A 22,826-nucleotide genomic window follows, 5' to 3' on the forward strand; every position below is an offset into this window, starting at 1 on the left:
TCTATAAACGCTGATTGAGCGGAAGGAAGTGTCAGCGTCAATATACGACTAGGTACTGGTACGCTAGAACCGATAGTATTAAATGTACTGTAGCTGGGATGAAGTGATGATGAATTTTTTTTCATGGGAGCATTCAAAAAGATTAAAAGTTTAAAGATTCAAGGTAAAGAAATCCACACCTAAGTATTTAAGGTTTTTTCTTCGCTGAAAAAATACATCTTTCAATTTGGAAATTTGGTCCAAATAGGGTTCTGAGACGTAAACCAACATCGAAGACATATGTTTACTAAACATTTACATCGTATTTTTTGGACCTCAAATTGTCATGACAAAATGTGTAGTACACTTACATTTACAGGTCGGTTAAATATAAGCATACAACATGTGCTTATGAATCAACAATGTCAAAAAACCATTGAAAAACTTTTTTCTCCCTTTCCGCGCTTACTTCCCCTATTCCGTTATCTAATAATAACCTCGTAATGCACTGTGGAAGTTTTTTTTATTATTGGGTGTGTTAAGAAGGTTATTAATAGATAAAGAAGCAAGACGTTCCCATTAGAAGACCTGAAACGAGATTTTAAAAAAATACACTAATTAAGAAGTTAAGAAGAGTAGTAGAAAATCGAGCAACTGACCCTATCTTCTAGAGTTCTACCTCTTTTCAAACATTTTTGTTCGTCTAGAAATATTTGTAGCGGTTTCCTATGGAATTTTGAGGGCTTTTTTTTTCATATGTCTGACATTGATTCAGTTGGGTGAGAAGAAAAATAGAATAAGTTTACTACATGATAAGAACCGTAGAATTTCTTTGACTTTCAGATATTGTACCTCCAATTTAGGGGAATGAATGTTAATTTAATAAATCGGTTGATAAGAAAGTCTTGTCAGTTAGGTAATTTTAAAAGTCTTCTTTACTTTTTTTTTCTATTTAGCATGGAATAAAAATCAATCAACAATATAGCCGCCATTTCTAGCCACTACTGTGCTCCACATAATGGGAAGGTCAGCGATCCCATTCTCTCAAAATTGGGGAGGGTAGGAGTCAAAGAGGTTAGCGACGGTTCGACTGTGATCGTCGAACTTGCTGAAGGTTTTTTTTAGCAAGGAAACCCTTACCAACTTACCTTACCTTAAGACGGCAAGATAAGTCAGAGTGGACTATACCCGGAGAATTAGAGAATGGGGTACTGTGTTCCAGCCTAATTCTTCGATTTTTGATGCGTCCTCGTAGCAATTCGACGTCTTGATTTATCATGAAGGTGATGCGCCAAAGCTCATCTCTGCTGCTTTTCTCGAACAGCTTCCACGAGTTTCTGGAGACAGCGAACGAGCGACGTAAATGACAGCGGTGACTGTGTATCCTTGCGAGAGCAGCTCGAAGTACAGCGTTCCCCTCAAATTATACAACCACGTTGTCCCGACTAAGGTTTATGCTCTAAGTCTGCTTCCCCAGGACGAGTAGACCAGCGGTGAACTGTGAGGCTTGTCGTGACATTGCGCTGATGATCTTGTAGATGTCGTTCTTGATGTTCTTTTCGCTAAGCGAGCGAAGCAGCGGTGGACAGCCCTTATGGTAGTAGTCCCCTCTTTCAATCCGCTGTTGATGTTGCCGACTACCGTCGTCGCTTCACTATCCAATACGATGGCTGGAGGCTGTTCTTGTGAAAATGAGCTTGTGGTTAGAAGCTTCGAGAATTGTATATATCCCCGGTTCTACAACTTCCACATGATATCATGGGTGTGACAAAGAATCGGAAATTCTCGACTTTTCAAAAAAAAAATCAGACAATGCTTTGTTATCAACCTTATATTTTTAATAACAAGATTAACTGGATGAAACGGAACAGAAAATCAATGAGAAATAAATAAACGAAATTCTTAAAAATAGGATCTTTGAAGATTTATATTTGGGACCTGTTAATTCTTAGTTCATCAAGTAGCTTAGGAGTACGATTAGAAGTATAAAATAAACTCCCGCAGACGTTTCCTGAATTTAGGTTTCGAAATGTTTAGTAAACATTCGGGACAGTTGAACTGATAAGAAGTAGATCATAAAAAAGAAGAGTAGAGTTCAAATAAGATCGTCTATGTATTTGTTGAGTGGAATTTTCAGCGCTCGAATGTCATCATCAATTCATTCGCATGAAATTTTCAATGTTGCTATTTTGCAAAAAGGGGAAATGTAAAGAAATATGCGGTGTGTTGAACGAAAAATTGATGTGTTAACTTACGTGACACGAAAGAAAACTATGTACTTCTCTGTTTGTACTGAAACCCCATTCGTTTTGGAGCTTTTACTAACATGAAACTTCTAGAGAAATATAAAAATTGAGGATTTTTCTGCTATTTCATTAGATAACAGCAATTCTTAAAGTATCCAGTCATAATGTGTTCTTCAAGCAGAGTCGTTCTACAATCAAATCTTTCAGAATTGTAGGACATATCCTCCTAACTGATCTCCCCGAAAATAGTAAAAAAGAAAAGCTGTATAAGAAAAAAAAAACGAACAGAAATCAGAAAAGCAGCTTCATAAGTGAATCCATGGATTCGGTCTATTTTATTTGACTTTTTTTTTAAATTGTACTATTTGGAAGTGCGCACTTTTAAAGGGAAAAAAACATTAGAAAAAAAGTGACATGCTCTTAACAATGGAATTTTTCCGTCAAAAATCGTTAGATCGTTAGTTATTGATAGCAGCAAAAGCATAGTACAGTTTCGTCCCCAGAAAATTACATTCGGCGCATACAAAAGCTCTTTTTTTCCTTCTTATTTTATGACCTTTTCTTGATTCTGCTTCCTCTTCCGCCTTCGTTCTATTTAAAACGAATCCCACAAAAAAGGCCGGGAATCATAAGGTCATAGTTTAATACAGTGATATCAAGGTGGTATCAAACAGCTGTCAGTTGGCGACATTGCGGGAATAGCTGAAGCAGTGTAAACGACTTTTTAATCCGAAAAAAATGTCCTTGCTTGCTGGCAACACCGTTTAAAGGCAATGTATCACAAAACTGACGATGTTGGCACCTCAGTAACACATATGGGTGGGGGTGTACTTCAAGAGTGTGATAAATCTCCTGCCTTTCCATTAACCCATAAAAAACCATGTGAAACAGCCTCGCGCGTTCCTTAGCCGTCCAACGTCCGGCACCCAACTGGAATAACTTAAATATGAACGAGAGTCTGGTGCACACATACAGTCATGCCCAAGCTGCGGATAGCATGCGTTTTATCACCCGTACTAAGTTGCATTGTTAGGTAGACAGAATTTCTTCCACGCGCTTTTTTCTGATTACTAGGTGAATTTAACGATAACATTAATATTAGTGAATGTATTCGTTTATCTAATCGTGAAGAGATTCGAACATCGCCAATTGTATGTTGTGCTTCCTTCAAGGAATTTGTCCGACATAATTGTGAGCTCAATTTGATTTCAGAGGAAAAAAAACAAGGTTTCATTTATTAGAAACAACAGGATGCTGTGTCAAGCAACTTTCTGAAAGACTTTACGTAAAGATTATAGGATGAAAAATGTCAGAATACACTTTTTTTTTACCATAAAGGAAATTAACTAAAAACAATTAAAAAATAAATAAAAAATTAAACTTTTCCGTGACCTCCCTCTAAGATAAAAACATCGTTAGACGTGAGAACTCTGCGATGGGAAGAAAGGAGAAGGTATGAAGGTAGAGGCCAACTGAACAGAATTTGGCAAAACGTCTTGTCCAGTAATCTTCAGGTAAAATGCCTAGTAATCGCATGTTCACCCGATTTACCGCGACGCGCATTCGAATCTTTCAACCAAGGAGTCACAGGTAGTAGGGAGAAAGAACAATGTTAATCCAGAACTGAGTGATCATGATTAGTGGTCAATGCGCATCATAATGTCAAGATCTTTTTTGCAGAATTTAACGATCAGCAGGTTAATTTTTTTCTTGAGTATCATGAATTTTAAGAATTTGCAGCGTTATATTGGCATGCTGTAAAGCGAGTAACGACGGAACAAAAAGGGACCTTGAGTAGAAACGAGGAAACTCTTCAAGAAATAGTTCTTTCGTTTTTTTTCTTTTGTCCTAGTTATTTCTCAAACATTCGGCTCTGTAAAGATTCGAGTATATCTTAGCGAGGTTAGCGCTTATGTGAGTGGGTGGTGCAGCGCGTTGTAGCTTCGGTTTTACTAAAACTAGCCTCGGATCAATGCCTGACAGAAGTGGAATTCTTGCATTCAGCGACTAAAAGAGTTATGCGACGATGAAGTTGTGTTGAAGGCAGTTGGTCGTGTTTTTTTCAGTTGAAGGCATATCTTCCTTCAACAATGATGACCTTTCTCGTCACCGCTCAATGCTAATAAAATGGTGCAAAGTTGAGCGTACGAGTTACTGAATAACGACGTCTACAGGAAATTGCATGCAGTAAATTTCTCCAAAGTTGTAGAGATAGGGTTTGTGCAAAATATTTCATATTTTGCAGAAATATGCAAAATCAATTTTGCATAATTCTGCAAAATTTATTTCCACTAATTTTGGTACTTTTTTCCTGCAAAATATGAATTTTTCCGGAATCTGGTTGGGAAAAATTATAAAATTTCACTCCTATTTTAGTCTCTTTCCCAACTAGCTTTAGACAGAACCAGGAAACCTGCCGAGATAAGAGACATTAGAAAATATAAAATAAATCCTAAACTATTATAAATTAAATTTAAGTAATTATTGAAAAGAGATTAAACTATATTTGCGAGTAAAAGGATTTTCTTCGATAATCAGAAAGTGAGGGCCGATTTTTCAACTGCATTATCGTAGTCCAGCAGGGAGGAAAACAGTTCATACCTTATAAAGCTAAGAAGTTGAAGCTAACAAGTAACTTATGTAACTTTAAAAAAAAATAATATGATATAAAAAGTAATAAATACCACGAAATACCTCCAAAACGGCGATTTGAATATTTTATAGCGCTAACTCCCTCTCCTATATAAAAAGTATACATATTTGCCTTTTTATTTTTCTATTATGCCAAATTATAGGCGTTTCTTTCATCCAACAAAATCCCGCTCTAATCCTTCACTTATATCAAGGTCAGCGTTCATCGTTAAAATCATCTTCAAATCGTGCATAAATGCTGAAAATTTGTTCCTACTCATATATATTTATTTTACCTACTGTTCACTATGCCATTCTACTTCCTATTTTAATTTATTTATTGATTTCTCATGCTAATTTCTTTTTCAAAAAATTACTATACGATTTTTGATTACTACTTGAGCAACTATACTAGAGGGACTGAGATAAGGACGGAGGGTCGTTCCTAGGCGGATCCTGTTCCAACTACACGCTCGATTTTGGGCAGAACTGACCACAAACCTTCAATTGTGGGAATTGATTAGAGGTCAGAGTCCGTAGTTTGTAAATCGCACCTCGGGGTGGACTTCAGCTTCACCTTCCAAGTGTTCTTTTGTGTTTCAAGGATGTGATTTTCGATGTGTAACTCTTCCTGTTTTTTTTTATGAAATTGAAAGAAAAATGAACATGTAGAACAGGTTGTGCTAGCCGTTTGACAAAAACCGTTGCGCAACGGCTGTAAGCGACAAGGTTAGAAGAGAAATAAACGATGACAAAACAAGATTCACAGAACAAACAATTCTCTCTCAAAGAAAATTTCGAAGCTTTTCCTTGCTCTGAATCGATCAGAAAAACCGTGGGTCACATTCGCATGTGCATGGACCTGTAGAACTTATAAAGATCACTAATATCTCGTAGGTAAATTGAAGATAATCGGAAAAATAGGTAAATGGAACAGTTTTATAAATAGTAGATGGAAATAAAATAGGAAAAGAATAATAAATAATAGAAATAAAGAAATAGAAACAAATAAAAGTTTTATAAGTAATAGATAAATAGAATTTTGGATTGGTCTTATAGCCGAACACCGGCGCTGAATTCAACCCATACAGAACGAAAGCCAGAGCAGACGACCAGCAAGTAAGACGCAAAAATCGGTTCGCTTGTAAAATATAAGACTGTTATTTTCGAGAAAAAAAAGAATTCAAGAGAACTTATATGATAACAATAACACAGGATCACTCATGTCAGCTGATGCATTTCCTCTTAATTACGGTCATACTACGGCGCCATCTGGGTACGGTAGAGATTTCGACGACTATGCAGTATAAAACTTATTTTTCGAGGAAAAAAAAATCCAAAAGAAAAAATGTAATACCACATTTTTTTTGTTTGGCATTTTGCCAAACAATGATACCACAAACGAATTGCTACTGTAAAAAAATATAGCAGCTTAGCCGCTATAAAGGTAATGGTAAAGTACGGAGCAATTGCAAAACACGAAATATTGACGAGAATTGAAGAGAGATCCGTTTTCTAAATATTTGAATATCTTAATTACTTTTCTTTCAACAAATCGGTTTGATGTCAAAATCGTTGCGTAGTGTAGTGTAACGAATAGTAAACAAAAGATACCTGCCTTCTTCCACATCATACGGACTTCTCGCAGAAATTTAATGTTGCCTGCTTCTTTATTGGGAATGAGCATGGATCTAGTAATAATTTTTTATAAACTGCCTTCTCCAGCAGCCGAAAACTATCCAACGCGAAGGATAAAGACTAAATAAAGCGAATTACCACGTTTTTGCAGAAAGGTGAGGATAATACGTGCTGAAATAACAGGGGAGAATCCGAATGTTGTCGTCGCTCGTAGATGAAATCCTGAAAATGTGGTTTGAAAGGCATATACGGATTTTTAGCTTTTTAAAACCTGCTCTTGAGCGCAGAGTACTTTTGTGAAGGAACACCATGAAATATCGTCTCTCCCAACAGAAATTAGTTCTCTTCTGTACAGATTCGTCTCGCATTACTAATTGCTAATTAATAATTTTGAAAAAAAAATCCTCTAATTCCGATGTGGCCATACGATCAATGGTTGGAAACCCCTCTGGTGCTAATCAAGTCTTTCATCCCTCTGTGGTCGATAAATTTGTGCCAGACTTGTGCGGGAGGATAAAAATACTGACTTGATGCAGTGGTTGGCTCCCGGCAGTCATTGTATAGGCCAACACCCGCTCCACAAAAAAACACAAACGTATATGAATTGCAGTGAAACCCGATGGCGCATCCTAAGTGAATTGATACGGCAGGGACTTTGAAGTCTAAAATCATCTAATTTGTATGCGCACAGGCAAACGAAGTAGAAGATCACTGAGCTGACCCATAAATTTTGGGACGAAGTGAAAATCAATGAAACGTGTGTCTATTAAAAACAGGACATCACAAAATTAACGATGTTGAGGTCGGAACCGCAGTGAATAAGAGGTTCGGCTGTGGCTGGACATCGATCGAAGGTTCGAACCCGCCTCAGTGGCAACCAAACCTTTCATCCTTTCGCGGTCAGTAAATTGGTACCACTCTTCTCTCGAAGGATAAAAAAAAACTGACCTGATACATATGTAGGCTCTCATCCGCAAGTTATTGTAAGGCTATAGGCGCCTTTGTAAACCTCAAACGAAGTCTGAGTCGAAGTCGAACGCGTAGAGAACTCTTCGTAGTGATTGATCAACGCCGTGTTCTTTATCCTTCATCCTTATAACGATTAAACTGATGGCTTAATTCGTGTCCAGTTGATGCAAGAGTCGTAGAAAGCTGGAAAATGTTTCCCAAATTAACATTGCTCGCGACTCAATAAGGGCATGTTTATATGTCAAACACAAAGAAGAAAGAAATGGAACTTCGGAAACAGGCAACACTTCACACTTCCTGGCAGGAAAATTCCAAAACAAACAAAAGTCTCGTGAAATGATTGTTGCAATAAGCGAACAAAATCAACATGCACAAGTTCCTCAAATTACGGGGTCTTCAAAAAAAAATGAGGATGACGGGGAGAGAGGGGGGTATATCTATTTGTTTCGGATTGCTCTTCCATGCACTGTCACTGCTGTGACATCTTCATAATGACTCCTCTTTTTGAGTCACACGACTAACTTTCCTTATGTGATCTCCCTAACTAATGGCCAACGGTTTGAGTGACAATAATAGACCATTAAAAATATGACAATTAGACAAAATTATGGATTGAACTGGTGAATTACACAGAAATATAATTGAACAGTACAGAATTTACTCGGCTTCTTTCAAGAAATGGTGTGAAAGTTAACATACAGCAATCCGCTCATGCATAGAATCTGAGGACTTATGGCGGATGTTCCACTAGGCTAAACGATGACCAACTCACAGGTACACGTGTCGGGACCCTACAAGGAATTACGGTACGAGCAACCGCCACAGATAAGTCCATTCAAACGGCCGCGCCGACATTTGCGGCACCCTTCCCTGCTGTCAGGTCTACCGTGTCTGCAGACCTCGAACACACTGACAGCTTTTGGTGAAGAACCCACGCTGCGGTTGTGAATGGATTCGTTGAATAGTTATTGTGGTCTGAATGTAACACTTCTGAACTTAAAGGCATCACTCCACGAATCTGAGCTGATACGGATTTCAGGTGGGGTATTCGTATACGGGATAGTAGATTATGGAGAGGAGGGTGATTCCGTCCATTTCTTCCTAATTGCCGTAAAAACGGCCCGGAAGATACGGCTTCGGGCGTTCTGGCGCACTATTTTTCACAAGGAGTTCGACTGGAGCGCGCCAGCCTTGTGCACGCGCCGCATCTTTCGGGCCGTTTTTCACGGCAATTAGGAAGAAATGGACGAAATCACCCCTCTCTCCATAATCTACTATCCTGTAGAAGAATACTCCACCTCAAATTCGTACCACCTCAGATTCGTGGGGTGATGCCTTTAAGTAGCTAGTGGAGTAGATGCTACGTTCACTCATCCAGCGTATTGTTTCCTAGCCTATTTTCATAAAGGTAATTAATTAAAATTAGCGTATGATGAAATCGACGTTGTACGGAAAACAGGGAAAACGTAAAGTTCAGGTTTGTAGATTACGGAAACGAACGTGGCTCCGCTCATCTTCCCCTAATCATCGTTTGAAAAAAGAGCGTGAAAGACGGTGTTCTTTCCTACGAAATCAACTGCAACTCACTGCCCTTGTGCACGCGCTGGGCCCACGAGTGAGCGATCAAAGATTAATGATGTCTTCTCACTCGCTTATTGAAGTAAAACCAATGAGTTGGCCGCTGACAGGACCAGAGCGTGCAAAAAATTGCGCGTTCTAACGTGCCATGTAGGAAATAAAACGGTTCCCACTCTTTTTTTAAAACGACTAGGGAAAATTAAGCGGGCTACATTTGTTTTCGAAATGTACCACTAGGACTTCAATCTACTCGCTTTTCGTGGGGTTTCCGCAACTCGTCAATTTCTTTCGCAATGATGATGCTGTCTCTAAACTACTGTTGCCAGGGCTACTACTCCTACTGTGCGCAAAGATGCGTACTCAACACTCCTTCGGTTTCTATATAATATAGACACAATTCTAAATCATTACTGGAAATGAGGGGTTTCCCCCTGTTTCCCCAACAGTTATCAAAGAATGATATTTTGGCACAAAATGACGTGAAAGACATCATCCTACTGGTAAAGATAACGTTCTACGTCAGATCATGTAAACTGTTTGCTACTATTGAAGCAGCCGTTTGCATGCATTTTCCACTTTCTGAGGCAGGCATGCTACCAACTTGAGGCGAACGAAGAACGAAATAGACACGCGGGGGGTCCTATTTACTTTCTGAAACATGCACATGAAGTTACCGCGCACCAATCCGATGCCGTGGGACCCGTCGCACCCCATTTTATAGCTATTTGATGCCAGCCCGTTAATCCGACTCCACGAGACCCGTTGATACCCTTTTTGGAATTTCGTTTCACACACACAGACAGACATACACACACACGTGACAAACTAAGCCGTTATTGTATAGCATGATGATTACTACACTACCAGTCCGAACGTCCAGCTAAAGCCGATCTTCAGACTTTCTGTGGAGTTCGCTTCGTTCCCCTTCAATGATCAACGAAAATTAACATTAGTGCCGCTTTCTGTGAAATTAGACTTGTGTACCTCTAGCAATCTTTCATCATCTTTTTTATTATAAATAAATGAGAAAGATTTCATAGTTTTCTTTCTAACCGCAGTTCTTCGTCAGTTCTTTGAAGAACTTTCTTTCAGTTCCTTGAGAAAAGTCGACAAGAAAGAGTCTCTCGGAGACTCTTGGCGGGACCTGAGCAGAAGTTTCCGTGGAGCTGTCGATCAGAAGCGGCCAGCTAGGTACAATCATATATTAGCTTTAAAAAGATCCTCATATTCCACTTAGTCTCCCATATTTTAAGATCTGTCTAGCCGTTACGCTCAAAATTACTGTAATTTAGATGATAGAACATAAACGCCGGTTCGAATAGAATCATGCATTGGCATACAATTACCAAGAAGCTGTTCCTTTCAAAGATGTACCGACAAAATAATTCGAGTACCTCAACACAAAGCCAACACATGCCAGTCTTAACACTGTATATTGCAATCTAGATGTAATAGAATGGAATATATCTGAGTACGCGCAAAGCAATAGGCGATCCCTTCATTGTTATTGGAGATTTGATATCTCCTACCGCTGTTCCTTTTCGCAAGTTTCATCGATATTACAGGCTTATATTCTCGAAAGAGCCACAGAAAGATGTGAGCACCTTATCTGATTAGATTTGAATATGGTCCAAGTGTCACTCATATGGTTGACGGTAGATGTCCAACTCACCTCGAATGATCCTCGATTACCCCCGACCCGTGATCGACAACTCTTTTACGGTCCGACCGTGGAAAGTACAGCTGGATCAGAACGACATGAATCACGGAAAGTTGTGTAAGGGGCTGCACTCGAATTGACGAGGTGAAACGTAGCGGTTGGGACCGTGTAAGGATCCTCGCTACCGTCTCTGAATTTCGTCGTAGTTCCATCTCTGCCGCTACTTAGGCAAACGCCCGTGCTTCATGTCATTTTAATCCGACAAACACCACGGAGTGTGACTCTCAGTAGAATTTTGTCGCAACGACGATAAGAATCACCCTACATAGAGACCAAACAAGTGTGTGCGGCATAGGTATACGATGACTTTAGTTCCACAATTTCTCAATGAGCTTTGATTTCTGTACAAACTTCTAGCGGATCATAGTCGACTTTGTATCGTAAAGTCAACAAAATCTCAGTGAGAGCATTTCGAAGGAGTTTCTTTGTGTCCATGTTTTTTTTGTGGATTTCCACAAAAAAAAAACATGGACATAAAAAACTTAAGTTACTGCGGGGAACTCGTATTTTAAAAAAAGTCAGTCTAAAAGATCATGGACCTGAAATTGTATTATGGTTAAGGTACAGTACACCTTCTTAGGCACTGAGTTGCCACTTAATTTCAACCCAACCCAACATCATATTTGACAACTTCAAGGATAAGCGACTATGCATTCCTAACCTAGAAATTAAAAAAAAGAACAATTTGGTACCAATTTATCGACCCCGGAGGGATGAAAGGCTTGGTTCGCCGTAGTATATTCCATACATAAAATCCTACAAAATATGTACAAACTTTTATTAGAAACCATATCTATCCTTCGAATCTTCCTGCAACTTATGTACATATCACACTTAGACAATCACAGATTCAATGCTACACGTGTTGTTCAGCGTGAAAGAATTTTCGCGATATTTGCTTGTGTACCCGTAACAACAAAGAAAATACCTAGTGTTGCGTAAAATATATTGAGGCAAATATGAAAAATAAAATACTTTCTCGATCTTTTGTAACGCCATTCGTTGAAGAAAGTTACTGTCTCGAGAGTGGGTGGTATGATGAGAGATAGCGTCATACCGGCCGAACCTCCGAAGAGCGGGATAATATCGTCAAGGTTGGGGATTAACCAGGACAGTCCCACTGAAATCAGATATTTACTCGACACTTGTTAGACTTCCATAAGACACATTCAGGAAGTAAGATAACTCTTGCAACCGGGTCATTTAAAGGCAGCATAGCACGAATCTGACGTGGTTCGGGAATCCACAGGAAAAGCAGAAGATGGGGTTTGTACGATGCGGGATCCGAGGTGGTTTCGCTCATTTCTCCCCAATTTTCCTATCAACAACTCTGTTACGACAATTCCATGACCTTTACCTGAGACTTCTAACTAAATTATTCATCTAGTAATTGCAACGATTATGTGTATCGTATGATCTACTGCACTCAACGCCTCCAACGATAGATTTCAACGAATGGATAATTTATGACTTGATGCATATCAGCGTATGTGTTAAAAATGTGAGGGCGCCTAAAATTTCAAATGATTCTTTTCAAACTTTATAAATAGATAAATAAAAATGGTTATATACAAAATAAAAGTTTCAAAAAGATTCATAAATTTAGTTGTCGATTCACGCCAACTTCCTCTTCATTTTCTTGTTGTTTTTTTCTGTGAGGTGAAAATATAAATGGGAACTTAATTTCTAATCTGACCATACAACGTCCGTAGGTGTTATTAATTTACAAAAATCCTTTCTCCCAGAGGATTTTCTGGATGTCTGGAAGGACGCAGGGGTCTGTGGCGCTCACTCTTGACTTGAAAGTGTAGAGATATCAAATGCATGCAAACATATCGCCAACAAAACAAATGTTCTGAAGCCACTCGCGACACTCGTTGATTTGTTATTCTGTTGTTTAGAAAGTGCCGAAATTTCCGTAAGGGAATTTTTTTTGTTCAACAAGCGAAGAAAACTGGAATGTTTGACTTACATGTTATAAACACATATACGAATCGGAAGAGGAATTCGAGCGAAATGATATACACTCTTCTCACTTTTCGAGCTCGAAGTGGTCTTTTAATGAACGGGAAAAGCATTTGGACGACAGGGAATTGCTGTAGGAGATAACTTGAGTAGACGACAAGCATCAGCATGATCTTCACAGAGAAATCGATCCTACAATCCCATTTTTAAGTCACGAATTTCTTCGCCCTACTCGTATGGGCACTATTACATACAATAGAACCCATGATCTTTTCAATCACAAAGAAATTTTAGAAGGTTCTGTTTACTTCAAGATAGGTTTTCTCCTACCATTGTTAACCTTCTTGAACAATTTTTTTTGAGTTTTTTTTTTGCTTGAGTGGTTTCAATTTGGTCGAAAGTACTTACAAACGGATGACTTAAGACATCAGTGGCAGATTCCCATCCCATAATTATGTCCACGATTTTCTGGACTTTTTTTTGTGAAAGAATCTTATCCGTATACTACTCCACAAAATTTACATGGATAATAAAACTGTAATTTCGACCGAATCATTACCATTTCATAAACGTCACAAAAAAGCAAAGAACATTTAACATACGGGGAATTTGACAAATTCAGTGTGATACTGGCTGCAACATTTTCACCGTATGTGATGAATCCGTAGAAACCACACGCTGCGTAGACTAATGTCACTAGAGCAATACCAGTTGTCAATACACCAGTCCAACCGATCATATCCTTAGGGTACTTCATCTTGTTCTCAAGCGGAAGGACCTGAATTTGACATATTTGCTTTGACAATTTGACATGCTCGATGGTTCGCAACCATCGACCATAGTCAATGCAACCAAGTTAATCATTGCCCAGTGCAACCAAGTTCATCATTCCTACGGTGTCGATAAGTTGCTACTAGGCTTATCTGAGATTATTAAAACACTGAACTGATGCTGAATTCTATTAAGCTGATTTCTACGAAATATTTACTTTATAGCATAGGTGCGATCGGGAGGAGCAGGACCTTCCTATTTCCTACACTTTATCCTCTATCCTATCCTTCAAATTCCAAGCATGAGGTTCTCGTCAACAGAACCACAGAACCTACGGCTCAAATTCCGTCACCAAATCTGGTGACGGTGATACCCGGATTGAGGCACAATTCACTGCTAGGCCGACCTTTGTGTTGAGCTTTTTCGATCAAACTGCTATCACTTGTAATTTGATCAAGGGTGGATATTAAGAAATCGCTCAAGCACTTTTGAGAGGCAGATCACTTATCACAATCTATAATCTTATCACTGCATAAAATTTCTTTCATTTAAGATAGGTCTCCTGGGTGCCTGATATGATAAGTAGAGGTGCGACTTTCCTAGAACATCAATTCCGCACGCAACTCCAGCAAAAACAATGCTGACAACGGACTGATTGAACAATAAAGATTACTTACGCAATAAAGGAAAAAAAATGCGGCTGTGGCGAAGAATCGACATTTTTATGATCGAAAAGGAATTCGGGTGCTAGTCTTCGCAAGCAAGCAAACTTTCAAAAGATTGGAAGATTTCCGCAGAATGAACTTACAGATCTTTACCTTTTTCTTGAAATCGATATGAAACGAAATACGAGCATATGAATCGGCAATACCTAAAGTTCCAATTCGACTCATATTGTTAAAATTTGCAACATTATATTTATTGTATTTGTTTCTTTCTAATGTTCATTCCCTTTTTAAGATGGAAGCTATATTATACGTGTATGTCTTTATTATCCAAGTTTTTCTCCGACTAGAACGAGACAGTAAGGACTTACGAGCTGCAGCGATGGTGTCGCTGTCGGTCAGGGACACATACACGTACATGGCTATCTGCATCTTAATTAACTTCTTAGATATTTTTTCATACAATCTCAAAAGTGGGGCGGGTGTAGCGTCTAGAGGTGCCGCTTCCTGCACGATCGATCGGAGGTTCGAATCCGCCCTAGTGCTCACCAAGCCCTTAATCCCTCCAGAGTCGATAAATTAATACCAGACTTGTCTGAGAGGATAAAACATTGACCAGACACATCAGCTAGCCACCGCAGGTTTTTGTATAGGCCAGTTGCCGGTTCGTAAACCTCAAGCGATTCTGAATTGAAGTGAACGTGAGGGCGCGTCCCAAGCGGATTGATCAACGCCAGACACTTTATCCTTTATCTTTTAATCTCATAAGCAACACGAATTATAGAAGTTAAAGCGTTATCCTAAGGAAGCGTAAATCATACGTAAGAGCAGGGATTTCTGGTGTCATGAAGAATATCATCATCCGGTTGCTTTGCAGGGTTATAAATTTGATATAAACTACCACTGACTCCGAGTTTCTTGTGATATTAATGCTGGTCATTGTTTGTGTTCGTTTTGTAGACACTCACACTATTTAGTCATGTTAAATTGATGCTGGTCATTAATGTTTGTTAGGTGTTTATGTTTGTTAACCCGTAGTGTTATGTGTGAATAGAACAACACCACTTGAAATGCGTTCAACTGGACAATGCACCGCACCCCCCCACCGTATCGCCCAGTGATGGTACTTACACGGGTAGTTCCTCGTGGCAAGAAATCATGAAATTATAATATTTTTCCCTAGACATAGTTTAGAGTTGGAAAATAATTCATTTACCAATGCCTGCCCTTCCAGTGCATATAGAATAGCACCAGCCGCCATTACAGTTCCTTTAATGTCAGTAAAAGCTGGCAACGCCGAAGTATGAATATGCGGAGCACTGATAACTTTCTGGAAAAAATATTAACAGTTACTTCATAGCATCTGAATACAAAACACTTGAAATCTCTCACAATAAGGATGATCATTAGGGATACGGTCATGAGTACATTTCCGAAAAGGCAAATCCACGACATAGCATGAATGTTTCGTACCATCGTTAGAGAGAGGAATAAAGGTAAGACAATAAGAAAGTACAGATTACGCGGTATACCATTTTCAGGCCAAATCACATCGATAATCTGAAAGCCTATAATGCTTCTACCGTAATAGCCTTTGTAATGACAAAATAGAACTATTAGTACATGTAAAATGCTTCACTCACTTCTTTCAAATGATCAATCACGAAAAGATAGTAAATACTACAAATTCCGAACTGCAAGGTGATAAGGCAAGCGTTGACAAACCATCTGAAATCCAGTACATTTTCAGATTTTTACAACAATCTCTGCTAAAAACGTTCTGTACGGTACCTATTGTTTTAAGGATTAAAGATTTGAAGGAAGGTCACTCCGCCTGTTTGCCTAGTCAAGGGTAGAGCTTCCATTACCACCTACAGAAGCTACGAAACAGAATTGAAAGTATACAAAGGATAAATCTGGCCCAATAAGTGGAAATATGGAATAGATGACCGACTGGAGACTGTCTTACGCGAAAAGCACGACACTCTCTCTCGAAGATCTGAAGTAGTGAATCGCCCAAAAAAGATTCGCTTCTGTCTACTTTACATATCTGATGATATGAGAAAAGCAGTACGGAGCTGCCCATGCCATGCGAGTCCAGATGATTTGAGGGTTATGGAAATACCAGCAGCAAACCTCGAGGTGCAGCGTAAAATAGAGTGTATGACCCACTCTGCGCAGCTCCCAGCAGTGAGGCTTCCCCACATTGTAGAGACAGTCGCATGGTACCAGGAGTGGTTCACTGCATCACGTGCACGTCTTGTTATAACGATTACATAGGGGAAACGATACACCCACTGTGTATTCGGGATAAAGAAGCATCTAGATGGGCTCGCAGAATCTAAGCTCCCCATCTTACGCGGAGCACACTGTAGAGTACGCCATGAAAACTCCGAAACAGAGGTAGAAGTTACAATACTATATTTCGAGAAAGATATCATAGCATGCAGAATGCTAAAGGCATTCTGGATGACTGGTAAAAGTCCAAAAATGAACAGAAGTTATGGGTGCACGGTGATCACAAGTGGACTTGCTCTATATCAAAATCTGAGTATTTTGATCAGCGAGGCAGCCAGTCAGATCGGTCACAAGAACTCTTGTGACTCTTAATTGTGGTGCGTGGTAGTTTGTGACGTGACCAGATTCGCCAAATGAGGTGAGCACTAGTCGATGTTCTTTGACTGTTTGTTGTTTGCCTATCGTTTGAATGCTCTCTGTAGGGTAATGCGCTAGAGGACAAGTCACCGACGACTTTGATTTTTCGCAGATACTGATGAAGGCCAAAACGCCGAGACTTTAACTGTTAATGAAAAATTTCAGCACAAAATTTAGCAACGACCCGAGCAAATGAACAAAGAAGACAAAAGTTTCTATCACGTAGGTTTCAAGTGAAGGCGAAAAGAATTTGAATATTTAGTCTGACAATAGGATATTCAAACATTCGAAAGAAGTTTAGAAGACAGATCAGGTTCAAGAAGACTGAGTGACATATTTCTGAAGACATAATATTTATTAGGGTGTTCGCAAAGTATCTGCCAAAATACGGCAAAATTTCAAGATAACACAACTTTCTAACAACATCTTATTATTCGACGAAATAATCTCCATCAACATCGACAACTTTCTGCCAACGTCTCACAAGATCACGGATTCCTTTGGCGTAGAACTCCGGCGACTTGGAGGCAAAAAAAGACCGAAGGTAATTGTCGAGGTGGTCACGATCATTGTAGCGCTTCTCTTCCAAGTGATGCTGAAGCGTTCGGAAGAGGTGGTGGTCGCTCGGATCGAAGTCCGGGCTGTACGGTGAGTGCGGTAGAACTTTCCATCCGAACTCCAGAATTTTCTGGGAAGTCTTCTTTGCGATGTGAGGGCGCGCGTTATCGTACAGCACGCGAACGTTGTCGAGCTTCGGGTGCTCCTTGCGGATCTTGTCGGCCAATCTTTGCAGTTGGCCGCGGTAGACCTCGGCAGTAGCTGTTGTGTTGTCCGGCAGCAGTTCAGAACGGTAGATTCCATGAACTCTCCACCGGACTCAACATGACCTTCTTCTCATGGATTTCATCTTTCACGAAAAGATCCGACATTTTATTCCCAGCGCACCACGCACATTTGTGAGTGTGGTTGACGTAGAGGACCCATTTTTCATTTCCAGTGAAGATGGTGTCCAGCCAGTCGAATCTGCTGCTTCTGGAGAGCAGCTGAGTGCAGAGGTCCAGGCGTCTTTGGCGGTTGCCGTCGCTCAATGCATGTTGGAGCCACTGACCGTGCTTTTCACCATTCCGGGAGATCGCAGTCCATTGCTCACCGAGGACAGCGAACAGCCAAGAATAACGGCAAAATGCCGCACACCTTCATATGGATGCTGCTCGGCCAGATTCTTCAGTTCGTCGAACGATATTGCAGTCGGTCGAGCACAGCAAGGCTCATCTTCGAGTTTCTTGTTCCCGGCTTTGAAGCGCTGGAACCAGGCGCGCGCAGACCGCTCAGAAGGGGCTTCAGCGCCAAATACTTGACTTAAGTTTCGATTGGCTTCAGCAGCGGAGTAGTCAGAATCGAACTCGTAAAAGAGTAAGTGTCAAATATGGGTGAAATGTTCGGCCATTATAGGATGAAATAGGCAAGGAAGATTGAGCCAGATATGTTATGTGTATATAAGCGGTAGTGTCCTTATATACATAATATGTTTAAAACGTGAACTTCCAAAACATCTCAAAAAATCTGCTGTACTGCGAAATTTTCGGCAGATACAATACTCCGCATGAACATTGAAAAACCGACGGTGAGTGACGATGCGGCACCGTCGGCCACCGTCGGTTTTTCAATGTTCATGCGGAGTATTGTACCTTCCGAACACCCTAATATGTTATATATAACAGTTGTTGTTTCTTTTCGATATTACGGTTATTCCAAACAAAAATGAGCAAACAATATGTAGATGAGATTCTCACCGTGCTACGTGTTCCAGCTTCTTAATAATTTTAGAGTTACTCGATGAAAACGCAGCTCCCGCCATGTTACCGTAGTCAAGTGGGCCAGACTGATTCCTGTAAAAAAAGTAGTATCATTAATTTTCTTCACAAAATACATCACTTTTGCTCCATATCATCACGCTCCCGCTTCTTTTAGGGCACTCTTTGCATGTATGCCAAGGTTAGGATAGATTAAATCCCAGGAATTGCAAGCGAAGACTGGAGACCATTCGCGTTCCTCCGTTGCAGAGTCTTATAACTGCATTCTTGAATTGCGATTATTTCTAAAGTTCCATCCCTCCAGCTGTTCCAATGTAATTTTGACTGCCAGTTATAAAAGAGCTATTTTCTTCATTATAATCACTGCTTCATGTCCCAGTCCCTCTCTTCTATCACTTGAGCTTCTGAGGTTATGAATTAGAAATATCGGGCTTCCCTCTGGTGACTCTCGTTGTTGGGTGTTAGCTGTTTAAATGTGGCTAGCACTAGTTACAAATTTAAACAAGTTTAAATTTTTAACTAGTGCTAGCCAGTCTTGTTTCCTGCAGTAATTTTCCTTTTGATAGAGCTTCAGTTAGTTTCAATAGGTGTATTGTTGCTACGCTCTTGAGCAGTGAATGACACAGCTCATCATGTCTGAAATGAATAAATAAGAAAATAAACTCCTTTCATTTCGCTTTATCTTCACCGACCACTCTTCGTCTTTTTCTTTTCATTCCACATTCTTGTGACATCAGTCTCTGGCGACTCAACTGGTCATTTTTCTATCGCGAAAGGGGGACAACTTTGAAGCGGAGGAACTGTCTATCTTCATAACATGCATCTACCGTATTCACATCTACGTGAGCCCTCTTCTCCTTTATTGAAGCTTTATATAGGAAGCTCTTTCCTGTTACCTTTATTCCACAGCCACTTCTCCTTACTAAAGAGTCTCGGGAGTGAACCCCTCTTATCTCTCCTCTTAACACCACGGCTTCTAATCTTCCCTTCCGTTCAAGGGTAGAAGCAAAAAGGGGATGTATCTGATTCTAATTTCTATACTCACACAAATTTCCATTCTATATAAAACCCTTAGGCGGGTGTAGTGTAGCAGATAGAGGTTAGCCACCTGCACGATCGGTTGGAAGTTCGAATCCGCCTTACTGCTCACTAAGCTTTTCATCCCTCAGGGGTCGGTAAATTGGTACCAGATTTGATAATTTTATTGATAATTGTCTGGGAATATAAAAACACTAACTTGACACATCGGCTGGCCCCCGCAAGTCATGTTACACGGTTACACGGTATAGGCCAATTACACCTTCGTGAACCTCAAATGATTCTGAATTGAAGTGAACGTGGTGGTGCATCCCAAGCGGATTGATTAACGCCAGGAACTTCATCATTTATCCTTTATATAGAACCCTCATTTCGCTGAGATCCTTTTCCCATTCCCTTTCCCTAAAAACAAAACATGGGACAGAACCTAAAAGAGGCTTCGTTATACAATTAAACCCGTCGTGAATGCATTCGCCCACGTCCCTGAAAAAACACTTCTCGAAGCTTCTCGAAACGGCGTCAAATGAAGTAGGTAGAACACTGAACCAAAACACAGTTTCCAGATCTAAACACACAGTTACCATTTTGTGTTTAGATCAAATTATGTATATCGTCGCTGGTTTTCCACACACAGCAATATAGCAATTCGCTGGTATACTAGACAGTGACGAGTACGTGCTACCAACCGCACCATATCCGGTGGAACACTACGTAAGACTATTTCATTGTATATTGCTTCGTTTCCACCACCTTACACGACTATCGAAACAATGACTCAGGGTAGTGTAGAACTCGACCGAATGAACGTAGGATTGTTTCAAACAACCTTTATTTCGGCCTGAATTATTTCGTTCCTTTCATTTTTTTATTTCTGAAGATGGCAGAAAACCAGAAACGTCAGGAAAACAAAGGTTCATCTAAAAACCTCGTTGGCACACTCTTAGAAAAAATAGACAAAATTATCCCGAGGTTTTAAGACATAAGAACGTTTGAACTACAGCCTTCAGAGTTCCTGAAAAATTAGTTTGGAAGAGAAATTACCAAGTAGCAGAAAAATCATTGTTCACCTTTTTTCACACCCCCATTCCCATTAACTAACTAAAAGACTAATTAATTCAACGACTAACCAAGTTATTACTACTATCATTATTATTATTATTTAAAAAAAAAGCAAAAATTATTCTTACAATGCAACCAAGTACTGTGCGCTTGTACAGAGTTTAATCATACAAATTGTTGACAGTATGCCAAGTAAGAAATCCAAAACCATTGCACCCTAAATTTTAAATAATATTAAAAATAAGTATACAACTCGTTCTTGGCAGTGAAGAATTAGCGCTCACCCAAAGTCCAGCTTGCTTGAAAGACATTGGCATTGCAAAACATCCCGGTCCGATCATACCTCGGATCATATTAACCAGAGAAAACGTCGTTCTGAAATAAGTTTTTTTTTATTCTAACCACTGAAATATTTGCCTAAAGAAACATGAACACACTACATTGAATTGATGGTAAGCTTCTATTAAAAACACATACGATATTTTCTTCCTGTGTTCTCTTTTCAAGACTGCTTTTCTTGCATGTTCCAGTTCTTCTGGTTTTATGTCGCAACTTTCAGGAATAGTTGATATATCGTCATCATCAATACCAGTTGGCGGACAATACGCCATCTGAAACAGTTTTGCTTGTATTGAGATCGGATCGAGAAGCCTCAGGCAGCCCCATGACGAGTGTGAATCATTAAATATGCATATGTACAGATCAAATACACGAAAGTTGGATTTTGTAGCATGTCACTGTCATTTCTCTTATTTCTATACATATATCAGTAAATTTTGTCATCTGCACGAAAATATTGGAAGCATTTGAAACTATAGTAGTATAAGTACGACTTTGTTCTAATCCTTTAGGAAATTTCCTTAAAGGCTCTTACTGTTTTGTGCAGATTGGTTTATTTCTATCTTAAGATTATTGTAATTAATCTTAAGATTCTTGTATTTCAAGATTAATTACAATAATCCGAGGATTGTTCACAAAGTTTTTGAGCAGTTTAGAATTTTGCTAGTCTACGTCTCATTCGCATAAAGTAATAATTCCGAATTGGTTTCATATTAAGTACTCATTGAGAGGGCACAAAGAAGAACAGAGGAAATTTTAAAAATCTCGACGAAAAAGCTTGGGGGGATAGACAAGAAGGAGACGTATTTGCTGGATGACCGCTCATTAAGATATGCTTCGCTTATCTTCTCTTGTCCCTTTCTTTTTCTATTGAAAACGTTTATTACTACAATAAAACTTCGTAGATAGGACCACTGTTCTATGTAGTGTAATCATCACGATTACGGTAATGAATTTCAGGTATGCCAAAAAGTTCTCGTTAGGTAATCTGCAAAATGTATTTGAAATTTCGAGGAGTTTCTTTCGGAATTTTTAAATAATTTAAACAAGGAATGCTTGCCGTCATTACTCATCAAATAAGGAGACAAATGGCGAGAGTGAAATGGCTGTATTTTTTTCTCTTGAATGATGAGGAATAATTCCACCTCCGTTAGTCGATTACAGTTTTCTATAGTGGTCAAAAAGTGGCGATCGTCGAGCCGGGTCCCGATGCACTTGCGACGTAACAGCGGTGGCGTCAACGCAACGAAACCCTCTCCCAGCAGCTACGCCACAACAGCAAACACCTGCGAAACAATGAAAAACAGTTCGCTTCAAACATACCTGCTTGCGCTATACTGCGTGGGCTATAAATCGAAATCTCGACGGTATATGGCGAAAGGAAAGTACCTGCGTCATCAAGGTACAATAAGGCGCAGTCATTTTAAGAGTGGTAGGATAGATATTATTTCCTAAGTTAATGCTCGTTACTTATACATTATGAGCAAAATTATAACGAAGGTACACACACGGACAATGCGACCTCCTGTTCAAAACTCTTTCTTTCCATGCGCTTCTTCTGTTTTTATTGTTTTATCTTATTTCACCATAAAAATGTACCCGTTTTTGTATAGCTTCTGCCATAGCTCTTCAAAGATTCAGCTTCATTATCAAATCTGCTTCGCATGAGCGATTCATCTTGGAGCACATCCAAATGCGATTCTTAGATGCTTGGAGCGCGACAGAAACCTACAAACCGAAAATTTGTTCGAGCAAGACG

The 22,826-nt window shown here is 39.5% G+C and overlaps 1 protein-coding gene across 2 annotated transcripts; it reads right to left on the reverse strand.

Annotated features, from left to right (window-relative positions):
* Nucleotides 1–7,596: 7,596 nt before the first annotated feature.
* RB195_017158 (uncharacterized protein) lies at nt 7,597–22,690 on the reverse strand (the record flags this gene model as incomplete). Of its 2 annotated transcripts, XM_064184029.1 has the most annotated exons (13): nt 7,597–7,646; nt 10,095–10,228; nt 11,737–11,881; nt 12,734–12,918; nt 13,329–13,504; nt 15,379–15,492; nt 15,555–15,722; nt 15,806–15,890; nt 18,611–18,706; nt 20,857–20,945; nt 21,013–21,103; nt 21,206–21,339; nt 22,667–22,690. In XM_064184029.1, 13 exons carry the CDS (start codon nt 22,688–22,690, stop codon nt 7,597–7,599), a joined length of 1,491 nt encoding a protein of 496 aa, XP_064039909.1. The 2 variants fall into 2 exon arrangements, with proteins under 2 accessions (XP_064039909.1, XP_064039910.1); XM_064184028.1 differs by lacking the exons at nt 7,597–7,646; nt 10,095–10,228; nt 22,667–22,690 and having other exon boundaries at nt 11,631–11,881.
* Between the last annotated feature and the right edge of the window lie 136 nt (nt 22,691–22,826).

This window comes from Necator americanus, chromosome II (genome assembly GCF_031761385.1).
Source record: "Necator americanus strain Aroian chromosome II, whole genome shotgun sequence".
Classification (NCBI taxonomy): domain Eukaryota; kingdom Metazoa; phylum Nematoda; class Chromadorea; order Rhabditida; family Ancylostomatidae; genus Necator; species Necator americanus.